General features: G+C 33.1%; 1 protein-coding gene across 9 annotated transcripts in view; it reads right to left on the reverse strand.

Moving 5' to 3' along the window:
• Window positions 1-5342: 5342 nt before the first annotated feature.
• Window positions 5343-20323, reverse strand: part of LOC111503500 (partitioning defective 3 homolog) — a 211996-nt gene continuing 197015 nt past the window's right edge. For 7 of the 9 annotated variants that reach the window (XM_074173674.1, XM_074173671.1, XM_074173678.1 and 4 more), the window contains 10 exons: window positions 18829-19145; window positions 18486-18554; window positions 18315-18400; window positions 17810-17945; window positions 14390-14564; window positions 12704-13232; window positions 9835-9996; window positions 9661-9779; window positions 9000-9086; window positions 5343-6330 (listed from right to left, as the gene is read on the reverse strand). In XM_074173674.1, the coding sequence (XP_074029775.1) occupies window positions 6021-6330; window positions 9000-9086; window positions 9661-9779; window positions 9835-9996; window positions 12704-13232; window positions 14390-14564; window positions 17810-17945; window positions 18315-18400; window positions 18486-18554; window positions 18829-19145 (1990 nt within the window). In that variant the 3' untranslated portion in view covers window positions 5343-6020. The remainder of the gene's footprint in view (window positions 6331-8999; window positions 9087-9660; window positions 9780-9834; window positions 9997-12703; window positions 13233-14389; window positions 14565-17809; window positions 17946-18314; window positions 18401-18485; window positions 18555-18828; window positions 19146-20323) is intronic. The other 2 variants (XM_074173673.1, XM_074173675.1) reach the window with 2 other exon arrangements.

A 20323-nucleotide genomic window follows, 5' to 3' on the forward strand; every position in this document is an offset into this window, starting at 1 on the left:
TCCTTATTACAGTATGATTTTCACACCTTAGCCTTTTATATCTCCTCTAGTTTCAAAGCTTGTTTTTTGTGGAATCATCTTTGAGAAAAATAATTACTCCTACTGAAAAAAATCATTTAACTTGTCACTTTCGTTTATGTAATATTCAATTACAAAAAAATATGTATGTGGTCCTTCAAATCGAATTCTCCACCAAACTTGGTCTATCAGCAAAAGGATCATTCATTTCGTCTAGACAAAAGATCAAAATGAAGAATATTTTTCGATTTCTTGATTATTAAAAATAATAATTGAAAGCAGTTTTAAAAAACTGAGTAGAAAGTTCAAACGAGGAAGCATTATAGCTCATTTAACAATATTTAAGAAATGATCAAAAGAACTATCTCAAATAAATAGATAAGTTCAAGAACATACAGTGTGTCAATTTGAAAACTTCCCACCCTCAATATCTCCCTTCTAGTACATAATATGAAAAAATGGTCAGACAGGTCAACTTTATTTGCAAGGGGGACACTCTGAATGAATATTTTCAACCCTCGGGGTTCAACCCCCTAGGAGGGGTGGATGTTACCCTCAGAATTTCAAATGGAAAGGGGGGTCAAGTGGCACATCATTTTGAAGGGCATTCAATTCTCTTGCCAATGATACCTTTTTCATTAGTTTTTGATGAGCAGTTTTTGAACAATAACGTTCCAAACGAACGGTGATTAGAAGTGAATAAGAATAAATGATTAAAACTCGCCCGCACTAGATGTTTGGTATTCAGGTTGGTATTCAAAACAAATGATTGTAATGGACTATTGGAAAAGGTGAGCATCGTACTAGGTAGCATCGTTCCAACCCTTGAGTAATATTCGAATTCGTGGATGTGAGAGGAATGTAGAACTACTTAGTTAACGAAATACGCATCGAGTGCAAACAAAAAATACTAAATTGCAAAAAACAAATTTCAACCATCTTGTTACGCTTTATCTGATAATATGTTCAAAATGTTGTCCATTCTGCTCTAAACAGTAATACAGTCTGTTTTCGAACTCCTCTCGAACATTTTAGAAAACTTCACCACTAATTGACCGGCATGCTGCTGTAATTCGTCCTTTGAGGTCATCCATATCAGTGGGCTGTGTTTTATAAACGACAGATTTGAGATATCCCCAAAGAAAAAAATCTAATGGAGTCAAATCCGGTGATCTCGGTGGCCACTCAATTGATCCCCTTCTGCCAATCCATCTCTCCCGGAATCGCTCGTTCAACCATTGTCGGACGGGGCGAAAATAATGAGGTGGCGCACCGTCCTGTTGGAAATGTAACAAATCTTCCTGCAACAGTAAATTACCGTGTGCATCAATTTGAGTTTCGAGCTCGTGAGTTATAAGTGGATCGATAGGTGCTTGAAGCATATCTAGGTACAGATCACCATTCAAGTTTTCTTCAAAAAATAAAGGTCCGATAATGGCATTTCCAAGAATACCAGCCCAAACATTAACTTTTTGTGGGTGTTGTGTATGTCCTTCTCGAAAATTGTGAGGGTTTTCGTCACTCCAATAGCGACAATTTTGCCTATTAACATTGCCATTCAGGAAAAATGAACATTCATCACTGAAACAGATATTGAACAGAAGATTAGGTAAAGCATTGATTCGAAGAGTCATGATTTCACAGAATTCTATTCTTCTGTCATAATCATCCTCATGGAGCTCGTGGAGAATCTGCATTTTATATGGATGAAATTTGTGCATTTTCAGTGCTTTCCTTACAGTCTCGTGTGACATTCCCGTCTGTTCTGCTACTGATCGTAAGGAGCTAGTCGGCTCTGCAGCAAATGTTCCCAACACCTCAATTTGAGCATCCTCATTCAGTACTCTGGGGTTATTCCTTTTTTTATTCTTCACCGAACCAGTTTCGGAAAACTTTGTCACCAAATCAAGCACATACCGGTGACTTATATTAAGATTTGGATTTCTTTCATTAAAAAGAGATGCCGCCCTTCGTGCGCACTTGCCTACCTCTCCATAAATAAAAATTATTTCAATTCGGTCTTGGATAGTGTAACCATTCTTACAATTTATACACTTTCTAAGGTATCGCTGATCAGCTCAACAAATGAAACTGAAATGATAGTACTACCAAATGGCTTGAATGCGATGAACACCTTTTTTGCTCAAAAAACGATACTTTTTATAGCAGAAGTAACAAAAAAGGGATAAGAGTTTTAAATCCGATAATAAACCCAAATGAAAGTCACCGAAATCAGATAAGTAATTAATGTAAATTTTTTGAGGCTTGTCTAATTTTACCCCTGATGGAAAGTTGAAAAGCTGACCCGTCATCACAAGTTTTACTTATAAGAGAGTCAATAAATTGTATTTCTTTGCATACTAACTTGATAACCAGGCATTTTAGTATAGGCCAATTCTAATTACTTCTATTAGTTTAGAACTACATTTTCGGATACTGCTGATCGGAAAATAATAAATGAGGGCACCGTCGGCAAGCGAATTGAATGCCCTTCAAAATGATGTGCCACTTGACCCCCCTTTCCATTTGAAATTCTGAGGGTAACATCCACCCCTCCTAGGGGGTTGAACCCCAAGGGTTGAAAATATTCATTCAGAGTGTCCCCCTTGCAAATAAAGTTGACCTGTCTGACCATTTTTTCATATTATGTACTGGAAGGGAGATATTGAGGGTGGGAAGTTTTCAAATTGACACACTGTATATTGCCCTTCTAAGAGCCTAAATGAAACTGTTTCACATTCCTAATATACTTCTGTGCAGGTCCTCGAAAGTATGATTGATGTTAACAGCAGTGAATAACTGAGCTCTAAGTAAAAGTAGGTAAAAAATTAAGTAAATGACATCATATATGGGGGGTTGACAGAAGACTCATTCAGTATAATCAAAGATGAACAAGGCGCTCACCAACCAAGTGTTGCCCATCTTTGCACTTGGCTACACCGCGCTGATGAGGCCAATAGCCAGAAACACGTGTCCGCGGTTTGCCAATAATTTTTCTTGAGTGCTGTTCCGACGAATATTTTCCTTTTTGAATTAAATCATAGACACCCGATAATACCTTCTCTTTTATATATATATATATATATATATATATATATATATATATATATATATATATATATATATATATATATCCAAATCCATACAACTTACGCAAGCGAAGCCATATAAAAACACCACAAGAAGAACCTAACATCAGTTTCACCTCTCGAAGCCAAGCAGTAACTCGTCTTGATAATGCCATCTGAGATGATGGCGAAACGTCGACTATCGAATAGTACACAACGGATGAACACCCGGAAAAACAACACATCATATTCTACCATCCGTGAAAACCTACATTGTAATATTTCACACCTCTACAGGGAGGAGACATTGAGAAATTTCAAACATTTTGAAAAGCTCCGATCAAAAACATCAACACTCGCTTGCGACATCATCTTTTTGATACGATGCAGAGACAACCATATAACACCAACATGCACGAGACTATCCTACCACCTGAAAACAAGAAGAAGTAGCGAGATCCTGAAAAAGGCAAGCTTGTCACTTCTAAGAGAACACATAAGAGAGAAGCGCAAAACTTTAGCAGCTACAGAGAAGGAAACATATCAATTACATATACAACTGAGCCAGACCCTGCACCCTTACATCTCAACAACCCTCAGGTGGAAAAACAGGTAACAAATCCATACAACTTACACAAGCGAAGCCATATAAAAACACCACAAGAAGAACCTAACATCAGTTACACCTCTCGAAGCGAAGCAGTAACTCGTCTTGATAATGCCATCTGAGATGATGGCGAAACGTCAACACATCATATATATATATATATAATATATACAGTGTCACACATAAAGTCCGCATCAAATGGGATTTTTTTTTGTTCATCTCTTCAAGCAACTTTTGATATCTCCATTAGGTTTTGCTTTAAAAATGATGCCAAATGACATGCATATGACCGATCAAGTGATTTTTCTTCCCTGTCCAATTTGACATTTTTTTCAAAAAATGTTCAGAAAAGCAGTTATTGCTCGAAATTTCGAAAATCGGTAAAGAGAAAAGATGATTGTTTTTTTATTTTTTACCCATATACCAATTTTCAGCTCTCTAGTACAAATTTAGTTTTTTTACAGTTTTTCGAAAATTTGACATTTGCCGATTTCTCAAATTTAGCCAAACCTTAACAAAGTTAGTGCTTTATGCCTAACTTATCTTTCCAACGCATTTTTATTACCAATTGCAATTCTAAATACAACTTATTTTGCAAAAATTTAAAACACCAGAAAAAATTATGCCAAAAATGATGCAAAGTTGATACAGTTTTTAAAAACATAAATATTTCACTTTATTTCTACTTTTTGCGAAATAGCTTGATACATATATATATATATATATATATATATATATATATATATATATATATATATATATAGATAGTATAAATTCGTATTTGAAAAAATAGTTTATGATGAAATCTAATGAACAAAACTTCACATTGCTAATAGGGTTACGTCAGATTATAACAAATATGAAACACTATCTACAGTTACTTTACTTTTTTTTAGCATTTCAAAATGGAGGTCACATTTGACCACTATTTATTATGTTTGAGTAGATTTTGTTAGATACGAATATCATATATCAATAATGTTGATGTAATTGAAACAAATGGTGGTGAGCCATTAGAATTTTTCATACTGAATTCCATATTGTTATATCTCTTAGTCAAGTCAAAGGCATTCTTGATATCACAAAAGCAATCGTAAACAAAAATACTGTAGAATACCCCCTTCAGACGAAACTAAGTTGCCAATCTTTCATTAAACCCATTAACCTGTGAGTTGAATGACTTTTTTCAGAAAATACATTTGAATTTCATATGAATTAAAGTATTCCTAGATAGTAATATTTAACTGAATTGGGAAAATATATATTTTGATACACATTATAAATTAAATATCACACTGAAATACTATCATTTGTTCCAGTGGAAGTTTAATTTAAAATGTTTGTCTTTATTCATCTTGTTTAAATTTATATTTTTCATTTATTATGTTTGTGTCAATTTTTCTGTTTGACACTGTATAAAAAACAATTGAGAGTGTAATATGTAGGCCTTCTAAAGCAACTGCAGCTTAGAATTTCCATATTTAAACCCAACGGACTTGCTATGGTTTCAAAAGTTGTTTCCAAAATACTTATTTCGTAACAAATGTGAAAGTTTCATTCTTGCTGAATTTACTCTTTGTATTTCGACACTTTAAAAACTTTCCCACAAAAACCTTTTTATGAAGTGGAAATATAAATTAAAATCATGATTTCATTCTATAAAATAATATATTATGTACAATATAAAATATAGTTTATATACATAATAAAATCGAATATATAATTGATTTTAAAATGGCAATAGCCTGAATTCAATAAATTCATATATAAAGTTATGAGCACATAATAAGTACAAACAAAAAAAATCTGTAAAAATAAAATCATTCAAAATAGAATACAGAAAGGAAGTGAAACTGGGGAAGTTTCCCCCACATTTTCAAATATCCAAAATGTAAAAAAGTTCAATGAAATTCTAATTGAAATATTTTCTAAGGCTCATTTCCATCATATTAGACATTAAGTATTCGAATCTGTTTTCAATAATCTTTTATTTCAGTGTTCTTAGTTTTAGTAAATAATGAAGAATATTTTGGACATTATTGAGTATAAAACTCTACATTTTATCATAGAATGGAAATTATTTTAGGAGAAATTTGTATATAAATAAAATCAGCTTTTGAAAAACTATAGATAAAAGTATACTGACAATGAAAACGAATTAAACATATTCAAGAAAAAACTGTATTTGGATATGCCAATTGAAACTAACAGATTAAGAAATGTGGTTGTTTTAACCAGTCAACTAGAAAAAACACAACTCTTCAACTGTAATTGAGACTGAGCTCACCGACTACCAAAAACCAAGTAGAGCAATAGGAAAGCTACTATCACACTTTGGTTCCGTTCTTTTGATGGTCTCCTATAGTAACTTGAGTAACGAATGGTCCTCTGGAGTGACTACCCCTTCCACTAGGATGTCTCCCTTGAACAGGCTGGTTACGTGATAATGAATTTGAGTTGGCATCTTGGTATCCTGGTGGTTGCTGGGAAGAGACAGAAGTGACATGTGGAACGTTCTGACGTGTTCGGCTGTTTAGGACGGACTGGATGCTTTCGTATTCATAATAATTTGAAACAGGCCTCAGTTGGTTGTCGGGACGACTCTGACGTTGAGAATGGTACTGGTGTTGTTTACGGCTATGGTATAATGAAAATATTTATGTTTCTTCTTGAAAACTATGAAATTATTTTGAAATATTCTCATATCAAAACAAGGAAGACGTAAGAATAACTTGAGTGAAATTAAAATATAGGTAAAAACAGGATACTATTATGGCTTGTTGAAATTAAATTTAAAACTCTCATACATTATAAAATGAATATACAATTTTCATCTATGAGAAACTTTTTAAGACTTCATTTGAATAAGGGTTTTAATATTATTTATTGAAGTGTTATTATTTGTTGAATAATATCAGTCTTTTTTGATAAAGGGTAACTAATCAATATGTTATCAGAAAAATGATTAGAAATATCTCTTGATGAGTAACAGTTTTATCATAGTTTATCACAAAGTGTGTCGAAAAGAGGATACCAGTAAAGTTTATGAACTAGAGTAACACCAAGTATTATTAAGAGTACCTCCAATTGGTTATTTTCATATTTTTGAAATTATTCTAAATAAAAACAAGGCTGTTTTACTGGAATAAAGGATTTAGTGATATATGTCAGCCTACATCATCACTCTGTCATATAATTTATAAAATTATAATTGTTACTGAATAACATTGTGTTTCAACAAGTACTACTTTACTTTACCCAGTGAAGCTTGTATTTACATCATCAGCATATGCAGTGATGTGTACTACTGCATATAGGTATTGATAATATATGCAAATTACTATATCTAATAGTGGGTTTAGAATGGAACCCTATGAGATACTTCAATCAATTACTGCACTATGCACGTTTATAATTTGAAATATTTGTGACAATAAAAAATAATGAATAAGTGAGTACATATCTAACTTAGCAAAAATATATGATTTTCAAAATTATTAACAAAGGAAAAAAGCTGTGCTTGTGTTACAGGTTGTCAAACATGTTAGAAATTATTGGTGTATAAAAGTAAGTTATTCTCAACTTTTCAACAAGGAAGACTACCAACCCAAGTCATTATTAACGATACAGAAGCATGGAGAAGCATGCAAGAAAATAGCAACCAACACATTTATATACCTTTTTACTCAAATAAAATCTTCATGGACCTATAAACAGAACTTTTTTTAATGTTTTGTTTTACTTAACAGTTATATATGAGGGCTGTTTGAAAAGTAATCTCAAAAGTAACCCTAGAAGAAAGTCTGATGAAAAGAATGATATATCTGAATGCGATTGTGTATACCCTTCTTTTATCATTTTATTAGCTCAGTAAATGAATATTTAGGAATCATGTAATTCATGTAATGTGTGCTAAATATTTGCCCTCTACACCCTTCCTGAATATAAAGTTACATTGACTTTATGTATAACGTGACATTTTTAATAAACCTCAAGGACTGAAAAAAAAATAAGGTCTTTAATTCTTAAAATCCCAAGTAGAACATTCGTTATAAGTGAACATGAAGTTGAAGCCGATTTTTTTATAATTCTCTACATATTAGAAATATGGTATAAATATGTAGTGATGATAGGATGTAAAAGGTGACAATAAAGATGATTCAGACTCATTTGAAGTTTAAAATTACAATAGACACAAAAAACTTGAAAGATAAAGCAATGAAGATTACAATATCAATTTGTAATTTTGAAAAATGATTGTATATTTATAAATAATGTTTGAAAATAATAACTTAGAAAGACAGGCGCTGGAAATCTATTTCTTAGCAAAATGGGAGTTTTGAATAAAAAACTGAAATAGGAATTTGGAACACCAACTCCCAACACCCTAAAAGTCCGCCATTGAAGATGATACTGTTTCATGTGAGTGAACTTTTATAACGTAACTCTTTCATATATTATATTGAACAGCGTTCCTATGAATGATATCTGATTCAATTTCATAACGATTGTTTGGAGTACACACTGAATAGGAAAAATAGTTGTTACACAAGTACTTTTTGTTTTCTGTAATTCAATGTTCACATCAAAGAATTGTTTCGGGAGGGATTTTCGTACAGTTTGTATCTGAAAGTAGTTTCTATGCATGACCTACACATTTTTGTAAAGAGTTTATTTTAAATTCAGTTGATTTCTTCCTTCCTTTGAAAGTTTTTCTTTGAAGTAAAAGCCAAAAATCTTTTTTCACAAAAACTACATGTAATCTCAACTGAAAGTATACTCCATTCAATTTATATAATAATATATCTTTCATTATACATTTGAAAATTTTGGATTTTGTCTCCTTTCCCATAAAACATTGTCTGAGTTTCCTTTCCTTTATCCATTTTCGTTATATGGCCAAAATGATTTGAAATATCAACTCAGTGCTTTCAAAAACCCCCATTAACGAAATTTCAGAATTGATTATGCACTTGTTTAAAAAGGAAATTGGGACAGTGGGAAATATATGTTAGAACCTAGGAAGGTTACTTCAACAAAGAGAAGGTTGTTCGCTGAATAATCATGTTTCCTGTAGAGCATTTTCATCAATAATTTTTCATCAGGCGTCCTATGGAATTACTACTGTTACTCTGGAAATGGAAATCAGATAATTTACATAATTTCTATCTGTTTCAGGTTCACTAGATACTTAATCGATACTTACACTACGATATTGACTTCAACAAAAAATAATATAAATGTGTTAGTTTCTGTGAGGAAGCGTGTAGGAAAATTGAAAAGAAAATGATAAACAAGGTGCATACCTTTCCTCCTCCACCTTTAATCTTTGCTGTTGCACTTGCAGTCGCATCTGAACTATCTGACTGTCAGATAGAGGATCTTTATTACGGCTAACAGGACAAAACAGGCATGTTACAAATTAAAGACAAACACAAACATTAAAACATGTAATGATAAAAAACACAAAAATTTATAAATTCACGAAGATATCTCTCTCATTACTTCATTTGGAACTTATGTTTGAAAATCAAATTAATAGATGTGATTTGTGAACATGACTATTTGCCAAATGAGATAATCAGAGTTCAACAAATCTCAAAACGCAGTGACTTCAAATTGTGTTAACTGTATAACACTTAAACAGAACACAATTGACTGAATTTTTTTTTTACATTTTTCATTAGATCATAAAACTAAGCTCAAAGTCACTTTTGAGATGAATTTCAAATAATATTGTCATGCAAAATATTAGTGTTAGTTACAAAATGGAATGTGCATAACAGAGAAGGAGTATAAAAAAAAGAGAAAGGTACAATTACCTTCAATTCAGTACACAAATTACAAAAAATCATTCTGGGGATGATATGAAATGGTTTCCGAAGAAATTTTTGATCAATCATTATTTTTCATAATATCCTCAATGATTTCTCGTAGAAGGTTTATTTGCAAATGGGATAAAATTACCTTAAATGATTTTGTAGTTCATTATAATTAACGTAATGTGTGAAGGGGACGGACTCTGTAATACCCGATCTGCTACCAGGTCTTCCATATTCAATAAACTGGTTAGATGAATCAACCCTCTGAAAAAAACATGTATGAGAGGACTCATTTCAGAAGAATAAAATTCAGTTTTACCTGTTGCGACCGGACATCATGAGCGTCTCTATCATCACTCTGATAATAGGTGTGCCTTTGAGCCATTCTCTGCTTGTGAAGTTCTCTGTCACTGCGTCTATGTTCGGAGGAATTTTGTCGATACTTTATTGGTGGTGGCGCTACTGAATTTTCTGGAATAACCTGAAACAATGAAATTTGATAAAGTTGAATTAAGAAAGTTTGCGCAATAATATAACGATTGTGTCAATAATAATTATAAAAATTGGTATTCTTCAAAATTCAAGGACACAATTTGTGGTATCAACCCATTTATATATTTTTTATATTGTAGAAAACTGAAACACAAACTATCATTTGTGTTCACAAAAGATGTACTTTAACTCGAAAACAGAAGGATGGAGATTTTGAGTACTGCATTCAACTGAAAATACAATTTTACTGTGAAAAAGTAAATGGTTTTCTTAATGGAGATTCTGAAAAATATTTTTCTTCATTTTTGAAGAGTTTGAATTTTATTTAATAAATCTCCGTCAAGACATGTGACAAGGAACATCAATCAAAGTCTATGACGACAGTTTCTCACACTGTAAGCAAAAAAATCCCATGATGTAAAGGTGACCAATTTCTTCAAAACAAACAGTAACCTCAGCTCTGCCAAATTTAGGAATATGAAGACCTCAATTCAATTATTAAAGCAACTCAACTATTAATACCAACCGAAATGACACGAGTAAAAATAGTTATTACCCAACACATGTCACCTTTTCTAACCTCAAAATACCACTTTTCATCATTGAATAATGAAGTTTAATATAAACAATAAACAAATATTATCAAAACTTTTAGTGTCACATGACAAGTAGTGTCATTTTGGAACTAGATTTCAAACAGAATTTAATATACATAATTTTAAAGTAGTAAATGTATTTAATAATTTTGATTTAAGTACTTTCTTGAAAATAATAAACATCCCTATTAACCTCACAAATTTTCGAAAGGAAGACATGATTATTAACAAATTTAAATATTTTCATTTGTAATACATGAAAGTATGATTTTATAGTTTTATTCTCAGTATGTTTCAGAATAATGGTATTTGATATGTTATGGAAAGCGTGTCATTGAAACTGTATGGCAGATCTGCCAGGGAAAGAAATTCCCATAGTAATCCAAAAATACGTCGTTTGTTTGTGAAGGAGGCAAGTTTTAAACTAGCAAAGTAATGACTACTTGGTGGTAAATACTATAACAGGTCATTCACATATATTTTAAAAGATAGTAGGTCTAAAGATAGACACCTGTGGAATTCCATGTAAAACTACTACTTCTTCTTCATTCAAGCAAAGAGCATGTATCCTAGATATGAATAGAAGAAACTTAAGGTCTTGCTTAGTATTTCAGAAAATTCCAGTTTGTCGATAAGATTGTCATGCTTGACACAGTCAAATGCTTTGCTCAGATCCCAGAAAGTTATTGGAGTAACTTCGTCACTTTCCACATTTTCGAAAACAGTTTCAATTACCTGGCTATGAAGAAAGCTGAATTTATCACAATTAATTCATTTAGCACTGTTCAATATTGAATTTCCAAAAATTTTACTATAATGGCGATAATAGAGATAGATCTGTAGTTATCTGTAAAATTCTGATCTCTTTTTCTATAATCTGGCACAACTTTGTACACTATAAAAATGTCAGTGAATACCCCTTCAGTAAAACAATGATTCATTAAGATGATAAATGGCTCAATTAAGAAATCAATGGTTTCTTTGTTCTTTGATGATTTTACTGTTTATGATGAACATGTCAACTGGAGGTTAACTCAATAGAACTGACATTATTTGAGATTACATTGAGACAAAACTCAAATGATGAATATGAAGATTTTTTATTATTTGAGTTTTGTATGAGATTATCATAAGATTTTTTCTTTGCCTTGTGTATTGCTGACTCTTTGTTTGAACTTTCTGAATTTGCCTGTCACTGGGATTTTAGAAAATATGCCAAGAAACAAGTATGAAAATTATTTTACAAACTATAAAAGTCATTACTTGAAACTCTTGAGAGTTAAATACGAGGAGGGGACGATATTTTCCAGTTTAATGTACGTTTAATGTACAATATGAATTCCAGTGATATTCTCGTGGTTTTTCTTCAAAACCTAGAAAATCGACAGGTGATACATACCTGGATTAATTCCAAAAATACTGTTGACCCAGCTTTTGTTAATAAAGACAATGATGCTGTATACATCGAAGAGGACATATTACTCACAAACTATGCGCATTTATTCAAACACCAGATTTCAAGGTCGCTGCATTCGATGAAGGGATGCACTTGAATGGTCTTCTAGGTCATCCGACTTGAGTGTTTTAGATTATTATTGAGGTGCTCCACCTGACTCACCGGGGGGAGAATCAATAACGTTTGTCACAAAGAGACATTGCAAATGCTCCAAAATATGACAATGGTTTGAAATATAACACTTGGCGGACAACATTTCCAGGATTTACACGATTAATATGGTAAGTTTTTTGTGGAATTCATTCAATTTTTATATATTTCGGAAAACATATTATCAGTATTTAGGGAAACTCATTTTATAAACAATTGGATCAATTTTTAAAAGTGAACCAGTAAAGAGGTATCATTTGAAAAATGTGGGGAATGACACCTCCTTTCGAAGGGTTAAAGATTTCGAAATAGTTTTTAATTCAAAACTTGTCGCCCTTACACACAAACTGGACATGTTTTTGGAATTTTGCAAAAAAGTTCTTTCCCTGGCCCACCCTGTATATTACTGCAATATCAATGTACATATTATATATGTGCCTCAAATAGCATTTTCTGTCCTGTTTTCTATTATACAGTTATAAATGCAAAGTTACCTGTACTTGCTCTGCATGACGATGTACGAACCCATGCCTCTGGTAAAGAGGTTCCCGCTGAATTTGTTGTTCCCTCTGAGAGCCTTGACTGGAATGATGTGAACCTTGACTGGAATGATGGGAACCCTGACTGGAATGATGAGAACTCTGACTGGAATGATGAGATCCTTGATTGGAATGATGTGAGTTTTGACTGGAATAAACTTGGGAAGCCTGATGAGAATTTGGCTGGGAGGACTGATTTTGCGTGTGAGAATTTTGATTTGATGTGTGGGAATTTTGGACGGAATGCGGCAAAGGTTGCTTTTGATGGGAGTTCTGTGAACTGGAAGTGGACGGCTGTTTTTGTGATGAATGATGTGGATCTTGTAATCTATCTGAATGGCTACTGTGGCTTCGATTGTCAGGATCTTGATTTTGTTGCTGCTGCTGCTGTAATATGTTAGCATTTGAGTCGAACTCGTTTGTGTGATGATAGTGCTGTACAGGCTCCGTATTTTGGAATTCTATTTTCCTATGTTTTCCAAACCTGCCAAGAAAAACTTCAAATTATATTCCTTAAAATCTATTTTATTGTGGAAAGTTACGAAAGTGAATCCACCAGTAATGTATTATTTCAACTAAAAGGCAAGAAAGAAATTTTTGATTTATTGTCATCTCAGCATCATTAATGATGTCTCAATCGATATTATTCAAATAATTCTTCCAGTTTTTCAAACCTGCTTGGGTAATTGTCTGAAGTTTTGCCTGCAATTACGTTAGACCTCATCAAAAGTAAAGAGGCGACAGAAGAAGTGCTCTATTGTCTTCAAATCACATTCTATATCTTTCAAGTTTCTGGTCTCCAACACTATAGCTCCCTCGGTATTACATGAACTTATCTTAGTGTTCGGTTATATTGTACTATTGAGCCCATATGAGGCCAGTAAAGTATTATATTTTGTTTTTAATATTTGTTCTAGCACTTTCATTATCACATCGATAAAGATATCAGAATCATCTGATGGTGATCAATAAATAGTGAGGATACATTTTTTTGTGTTCACTAGAATCATATTACCATAATGTGGATTCTATGGCTAATTGATGTATTTCATCGATCACCATGTAGTAAACAAAGCTAGAACTATCTTGTTTTGCTCAAAATAGTTACTCCTCTGTAGATATGAATCATGTTCCAAAATACATCAATAACAGAATAATATTCAAACAAGTACCCACTAAACAGAGAAACTATTTCACTATTGAATAGAGAACATGACACTGAAACCCTAGGGACTTCAATTCCATAAATTATTTATTAAACACATGTTTCAATGAGAACTCGATTAAATTCAATATCTGTGACATCGATATGTTACTCTAATGTGGAATCTTAGAATAGATATATGCAAAAATTTCAGAATATCTTTTTTGTGGGTTTGTGCCCTTTTTACAAAAAGAACAAAAATATTGCCATATGATATCTAGATATTAGCCTTTAAGCCTACAGCTCCCGGGCCTTGAAAGTTTTAAAGTTGAGTAGAAAAATCTTTCGTAGTGCTGTGAAGATAAAAAAGCTTCTCGGTCTTTTCAATCTTTGAAAAATCTGTAATATACATCTATAATTCCATGGAATATCTCCCTTATTTCAACTGATTTGTTTACTTTTCCACATAATTATAACACATTTTTATTAGTCTGTACCTGAACATGGAGCCAATTCCTTTGAAGATCCCTTGTTTCTTCTTAGCCGATTTACTTTTATTGTCAATAGCTGCATTCAAAGAAGATTGTCTTGGTGCTCCTCTCACATTATTAAAGCCATCTATTTCTCTTTCATTTTCCATTGGTCCATCTAAGAGCCAATGCTTTTTGGCACCTACAAAAGTCAAAATTTTGGTTGAAGGAATGATCGACATTAATTTTCATTTGCGATTTAATTTATTTATGGGCACCTATATAGTTTTTCAAGTTACATAATGAATGTCTAGCTGCATTATCCAGGAAATACCCTTAGAAAACATGAGTTGCCATCATTTATGGAAGTAAAACGGAAGGGATTTTGAACCACCAGAGTCTCTTTTCTACTACTACTACTACCAGTGATAAAAATCAATTTGTAACAGAAAAAATACTTTTTGTTGATTTACTGGTTATCATTTGCAAAAATTTAAATCAGGGTTTTAGCTTTGAAATGGTTTGAAAACTGCTTATCTCAATAACCACAAAGTTGAAATAAACATGTGATTCCAAAAGACATTTTTGATATTATAAGCTTATATAACTCAAAATGAAACCAATGTCTATTGAAAACACTTTTCCCTCCTTTCAATATATTCTTTTACGCCAGAGGTTCCAAATTCTACTTTCCATGTGAAACCAATTTGTTGTTGGAGGTTTTTCCGTGATTCACAAATTAATTTTTGTTGATTAACTTTGAGCTTCTATTATTAAAAATGAAAGATGTACTAAACTAACCTGGTGAATTATTTCAAAAAGTTGTTAATTCAATCACGTTTTTAAAATAATATAACTGTTCTGCTCTAGATAGAAGATATTGCTATTATAAATAGCATGAAATAATATTTAACAAAACGAAAAATTTAAAGGCGAATGTCCAACCTGCTTGCCACAATGTGAAATGAAATGTTGCCCCAGGTCTTCGGATCTGAACAAGTAAGATATTTATTACCAGGGTCACAAAGAACCACAACCAAATTTTTTCTTTTGGTATCTCAACTGAAATGGTTTTATTTTGAACTGTGATCAACAGCCGGGTTACTTACGTTCTTACCAAACAAAAATTAGAATATTAAACGATTGAAACTATTATTTGAAATAATTGTTAAACCTAAATGAGAATTGATGATTTACATAAAATTCATAAATGTGACATCTCGGAAGAAAATGTTATTGATGTCATGCACAATTCAGGGTTTTTATAGGTGGTTTTCAGAGCTGGCGAATAAAAGCTTTCACTCGAAATTGGTTTTCAACTATTGAATTATTTTTTATTTTTCAGTTATCGCTGGACATATTCCTTAGACTGTTCATATCATTTAATAGACACATCGGAAAAGTCTAGGGATATTTTTATAACATACTAAATATCATAAAAATAAATGCATGAGGTCGTTTAATTTCGATTAAATTGGTACACTTGACCATCCTGTAGATTTCTATGGGTTGAACAAAGCCTGCAAAAACGGTAACTAATCTTTTATCAAGTTTTTTACAAACTGTAGGTTTTCGGCTAAAATGAATAATCTGAAAGTGTCGAGTTTGTACATTCTATGCAGTTCTTGCTCAGCAATTAAACTGGAAATATTGTGCTTTAACATGGAACGCCATCACTTACCATTGGCTGAGATGAATAGAGCTGTAGGGCTTCTTCAAGGTGGCATGCGACAAAATGATGTAGCTCTTCGTTTGGGGGTCTCCCAAAGTGTTATCAGTCGATTGTGGCGGCGTTTCCGTGAAACTGGCAGTCCAGCCGAACAACATCCAGGGCGAGGACGCGCTACAACTGCAGTTCAAGACCGATTTTTGGTCTTAACCGCAAGAAGACAACCAACAATCACAGCACCTGAGTTGGTTAACGTGTTGCAGCAGACGCACCAGGTAACCATTGGTCGTGATACTGTCAGAAATCGACTGCATGAAGCAGATCTCCACAACAGAAGGCCACTTAGATGTCCACCTTTGTCGAGAGGCAATCGCGGTAGAAGATTAGAGTGGTGTCAAGAACATCAAAACTGGGATGCAAATGATTGGGCCACAGTTTTGTTTACAGACGAATCCAGATTTGGATTTCATCCAGATTCTCGTCGAGTAAGACTGTGGAGACGACCTGGAAATAATGAACGTTTGAGACACGTCCAGGAAGTCCACACATACAGAGGTGGTACAGTAATGCTATGGGGCGGAATCATGATCGGTGGCAAAACCGATCTCGTTTTTCCAAATCGCTCCCTCACAGCTCGACAGTACCTCGACACCATTCTTCTACATATCGTCCGTCCGTTTGCTGGTGCTGTTGGTGAAAACTTCCACCTAATGCACGATAATGCTCGTCCACATGTCGCGCGTCTAGTGACTGACTGGCTCACCAACGAAGGAGTTGATGTATTGCCATGGCCAGCACAATCACCGGACCTGAATCCCATCGAGCATGTGTGGGACATGCTTCAACGAAGAATTACTCCGCATATGGGGAACATTCACACAACGTTTCAATTGAGAGAGCTTTTAATCGCTGAATGGGCAAATGTACCTTAACAAGACATTGACAATCTCATTTTGTCGATGCACGATAGATGTAGGGCCGTAATAAACTAGCTTGGAGGCCATACTTTGTACTGATTCCAATTTTTTTTGTATTATGATTTTTTTTCGGGGTGCCAAAGAAGAGCCATATTTTTTTTTAGTTTTGCTTATATGCGCACTCAGTATTTTTGACCATTTAATAAATTTTGTTGTAAGTTACATTCGTTTAATAATCACCCGTCAACTTTTTTTCCCTAAAGCGATCTAAAAAAAATTATTGCCATTTTTAAAAATATCCCTAGACTTTTCCGATGTGTGTATGTCTCTAACAACATTTTTTTGAGAACCATAAAATTATCCCGAACCTTTGCCGAATTATAACTCAATTTCTATTGATAACCATATCATGGGAGTACATAAAAACTAGTCCACAATCTTGGGCGGTCCGTACTCTCATCAGCAAACCTTTTTATTCGAATTGAAAAAAAAATCCACAAAGATCACTTATTAAAAAAAAGATATATGTATATTGTATTGTACTGTCGTTATTTCATAATATTTAAATAACTTGTCAATAGCTTTGTCACTAGATTAATCTAATAAAGATTGAATAATTTATTGAAGCAGAATCTTTTCATAAGTAAATTATTCAATAGTAAAATTATATGACTCCATGACAATTTGCTATTCATATATTTTTATAAATAGGAATGGAAACATTTTGGAAACACTAACTCTCCAAGAAATTAAAATCAAGATTCTCTATGCCACCAATAAAATTAATTTTTGATCTCCAGTTGATGAACTTTTCCAAAATTTACTCAGTATTAACAGGATCAGTTCAATTTTTATACTCACCAATTTCACTTCTGTGATTAGGATCTACGACAGCAGCTCTAAAACTTTCCTCACAGCCCCTTCCTCTTATAACTTTGAGTGCTCCAGAAGGTCCTCTATAGCTGTAAGCTGGATCACCTTCTTCCTGCATCTGAATCTGAAATTTAAAGTTTGATAATTAAGATATTTATTCTATCTGAAATATAATATTACAGGAGTTTTTTTCCCAACACCAAATCGTTATTTTTAACACCTCGACACGTATTTCGATCACCAAGCGATCATCTTCAAGAGGAAGATTAAATTGGAAACTTCGCAAAATTAAAGCTATTTATACTATACAGATATATCATACAGGTAAACCATACAGGTATACCACCCATACAGGTATACCACCCTAAATTAATTTTACAATTAGCCTTATCTTATAGATAAAAACTCCAGTAATATTCATTACTACACCAAAGGTTCCAAACAGTACATCATAAATATCTGAAATAGAATAAACTACTTTTTCAAATCTTACCTCCTGAACCATCGTCTGTAAAGATTCCAAACTAGAAGACTTCTTCATGCCTAAACTAGGGCCTAATTGGCCCAGTTTATCTGCATCTACAACAAAAAATAAGAGAAATTTATTTTAGAGAAAATATTTTAAGTTGAAATAATGGGGTAATGAAAGACAAGAAATGCTTACACTCAGGATGTTCCGACGATCTATTAACGCTAATGACCGATTCCACTGAACCAACTCGTACTAAGCTAGCTGTTGGATGAGGTGAAAACATAAACATTAGCACAACTAGCATACTAGAATTGTTATTGACAAAATTATAAAACAGCAAAACTAACGAAACAAAAAAATATAATGAATGAATCTATGTGTAAAGCCAAATAAATGTCAACTAGATAATTTTTTAAAAGAATCTGTAAAACTATTCAGTTGATTTATTCAAGAGTGCCTATTAGTATATTCATAAGACTTGCTGCAATATAATATGAAAGACTACACAAAAGCATTTAGCTGAATCTAGACTTACTATCTTTGCCCATCCTCTCTTCTCTCAATTTTTTGGAACGCTGATAAGTATCTGTATTCTTGGCGTCTAAAGTAGCATGTCGCTTTTCTGACATGCTCTGCCTACCAAAAGCATCTCTACTAAAACCTTTGGGATTTTCGAGAGACAATTGGCTGGCATAAGTGGCATCAATACCCTGTATGGTAGTTTGTGACGATGATGTATCAGTGCTTTTGTCACCATTACTGCCAGATATGCTTGCTTTTCCATCGGGTTCATGGTCATTCCTGTTTTCTGGTAAACTGTTGCTCATTTTGTTAGTAATATGTACATTAATTCTGAAAATATATCATCGTTTAGAAACTTGGCATTCTATTCATTTGTTTTTTGCATTTGAGTGTTAGATCTATAATTTAATATATAACGGAAAAACCAACATCTATTATTCTATTTTACTCAAATTAGATTCATGGACCCAGTCTTGAGAAGTAAGTCATAAGAAATTATGAGCAGTAAATCATTAAATTTCAGTAGAAACATTCATGCACGAGCATCGATATTATTTTTATATACTTACTTATGACAGCTGTGTCCACTAGTTAAAAGTTTTTAGTAGTAACATAAAAACATACGGGGACTGTTCAAAAAATAAGATGAACTTTCATTTTTCTAACAAACTATTTATTTATTCATCAATTTCTATTTTTTCCCTTTCAAAGAAGTCCCATTCAGGTATAATAAACTCGTGACAGCTTTTTTTTTCAACCTTCGAAGCAGTTCTGATATGCACTTTTTGTTATGTTCTTGAGCTCCCTGAGCGATTCAGTTTTTATCTCCAAAATGGTCGTAAAACAGTGTCCTTTCATGGGTATCTTCAATCTTAGGAATAGAAAAAGTCACACCGGGGCAAATCTGGTAAATATGGGGGCTGAGGCATGATTGCGGTGTTGTTTTTGGCTAAAAATAGCGAACAAGCAATGATGAGTGAGCAGGTGCATTATCGTGATGCATAAGCCCTTAATTGCTTTTCCACAATACCGGACGTGTATTCCTTCTCGCAATCGGCGCATAACTTCATGAAAATACCCCTAATTGACCGTACGACCATGTAACGAGAACTCCTGATGCAATACTCAACAGTTACAATCACTGCATGCATGCATATTGCGTGAGCCAACCGATATTCCGACATCCTCTCTCTAATATTGACTCTTTATAACATATTTCTTCACTTTCTCAACATTTTCATTGGTTGTTGGGCGAACGTTGTCATTCACATTTTCTTGACTTTCTGTAAAAAGCTTGTACCAGTTGTAAACATTTTTCTGACTCAGAGTACAAGCACCGTATGTCACTGTCAAGATTTCAAGTATTGTTGAGCACTTAATTCCGTTTTTTACATAAAATTTGATGCACATTCTTTGGTCCATTTTTTCACTAGCAGAAAATTGCAGAACAAGCAAAACACTTTCTTACTTTTATGCCTTTCACCAACAAACTAAACACGCTGAATAGC

Source organism: Leptinotarsa decemlineata, unplaced genomic scaffold (genome assembly GCF_025532065.1).
Source record: "Leptinotarsa decemlineata unplaced genomic scaffold, Ldec_3_MD MMD2_tig00000251_RagTag_RagTag, whole genome shotgun sequence".
Classification (NCBI taxonomy): domain Eukaryota; kingdom Metazoa; phylum Arthropoda; class Insecta; order Coleoptera; family Chrysomelidae; genus Leptinotarsa; species Leptinotarsa decemlineata.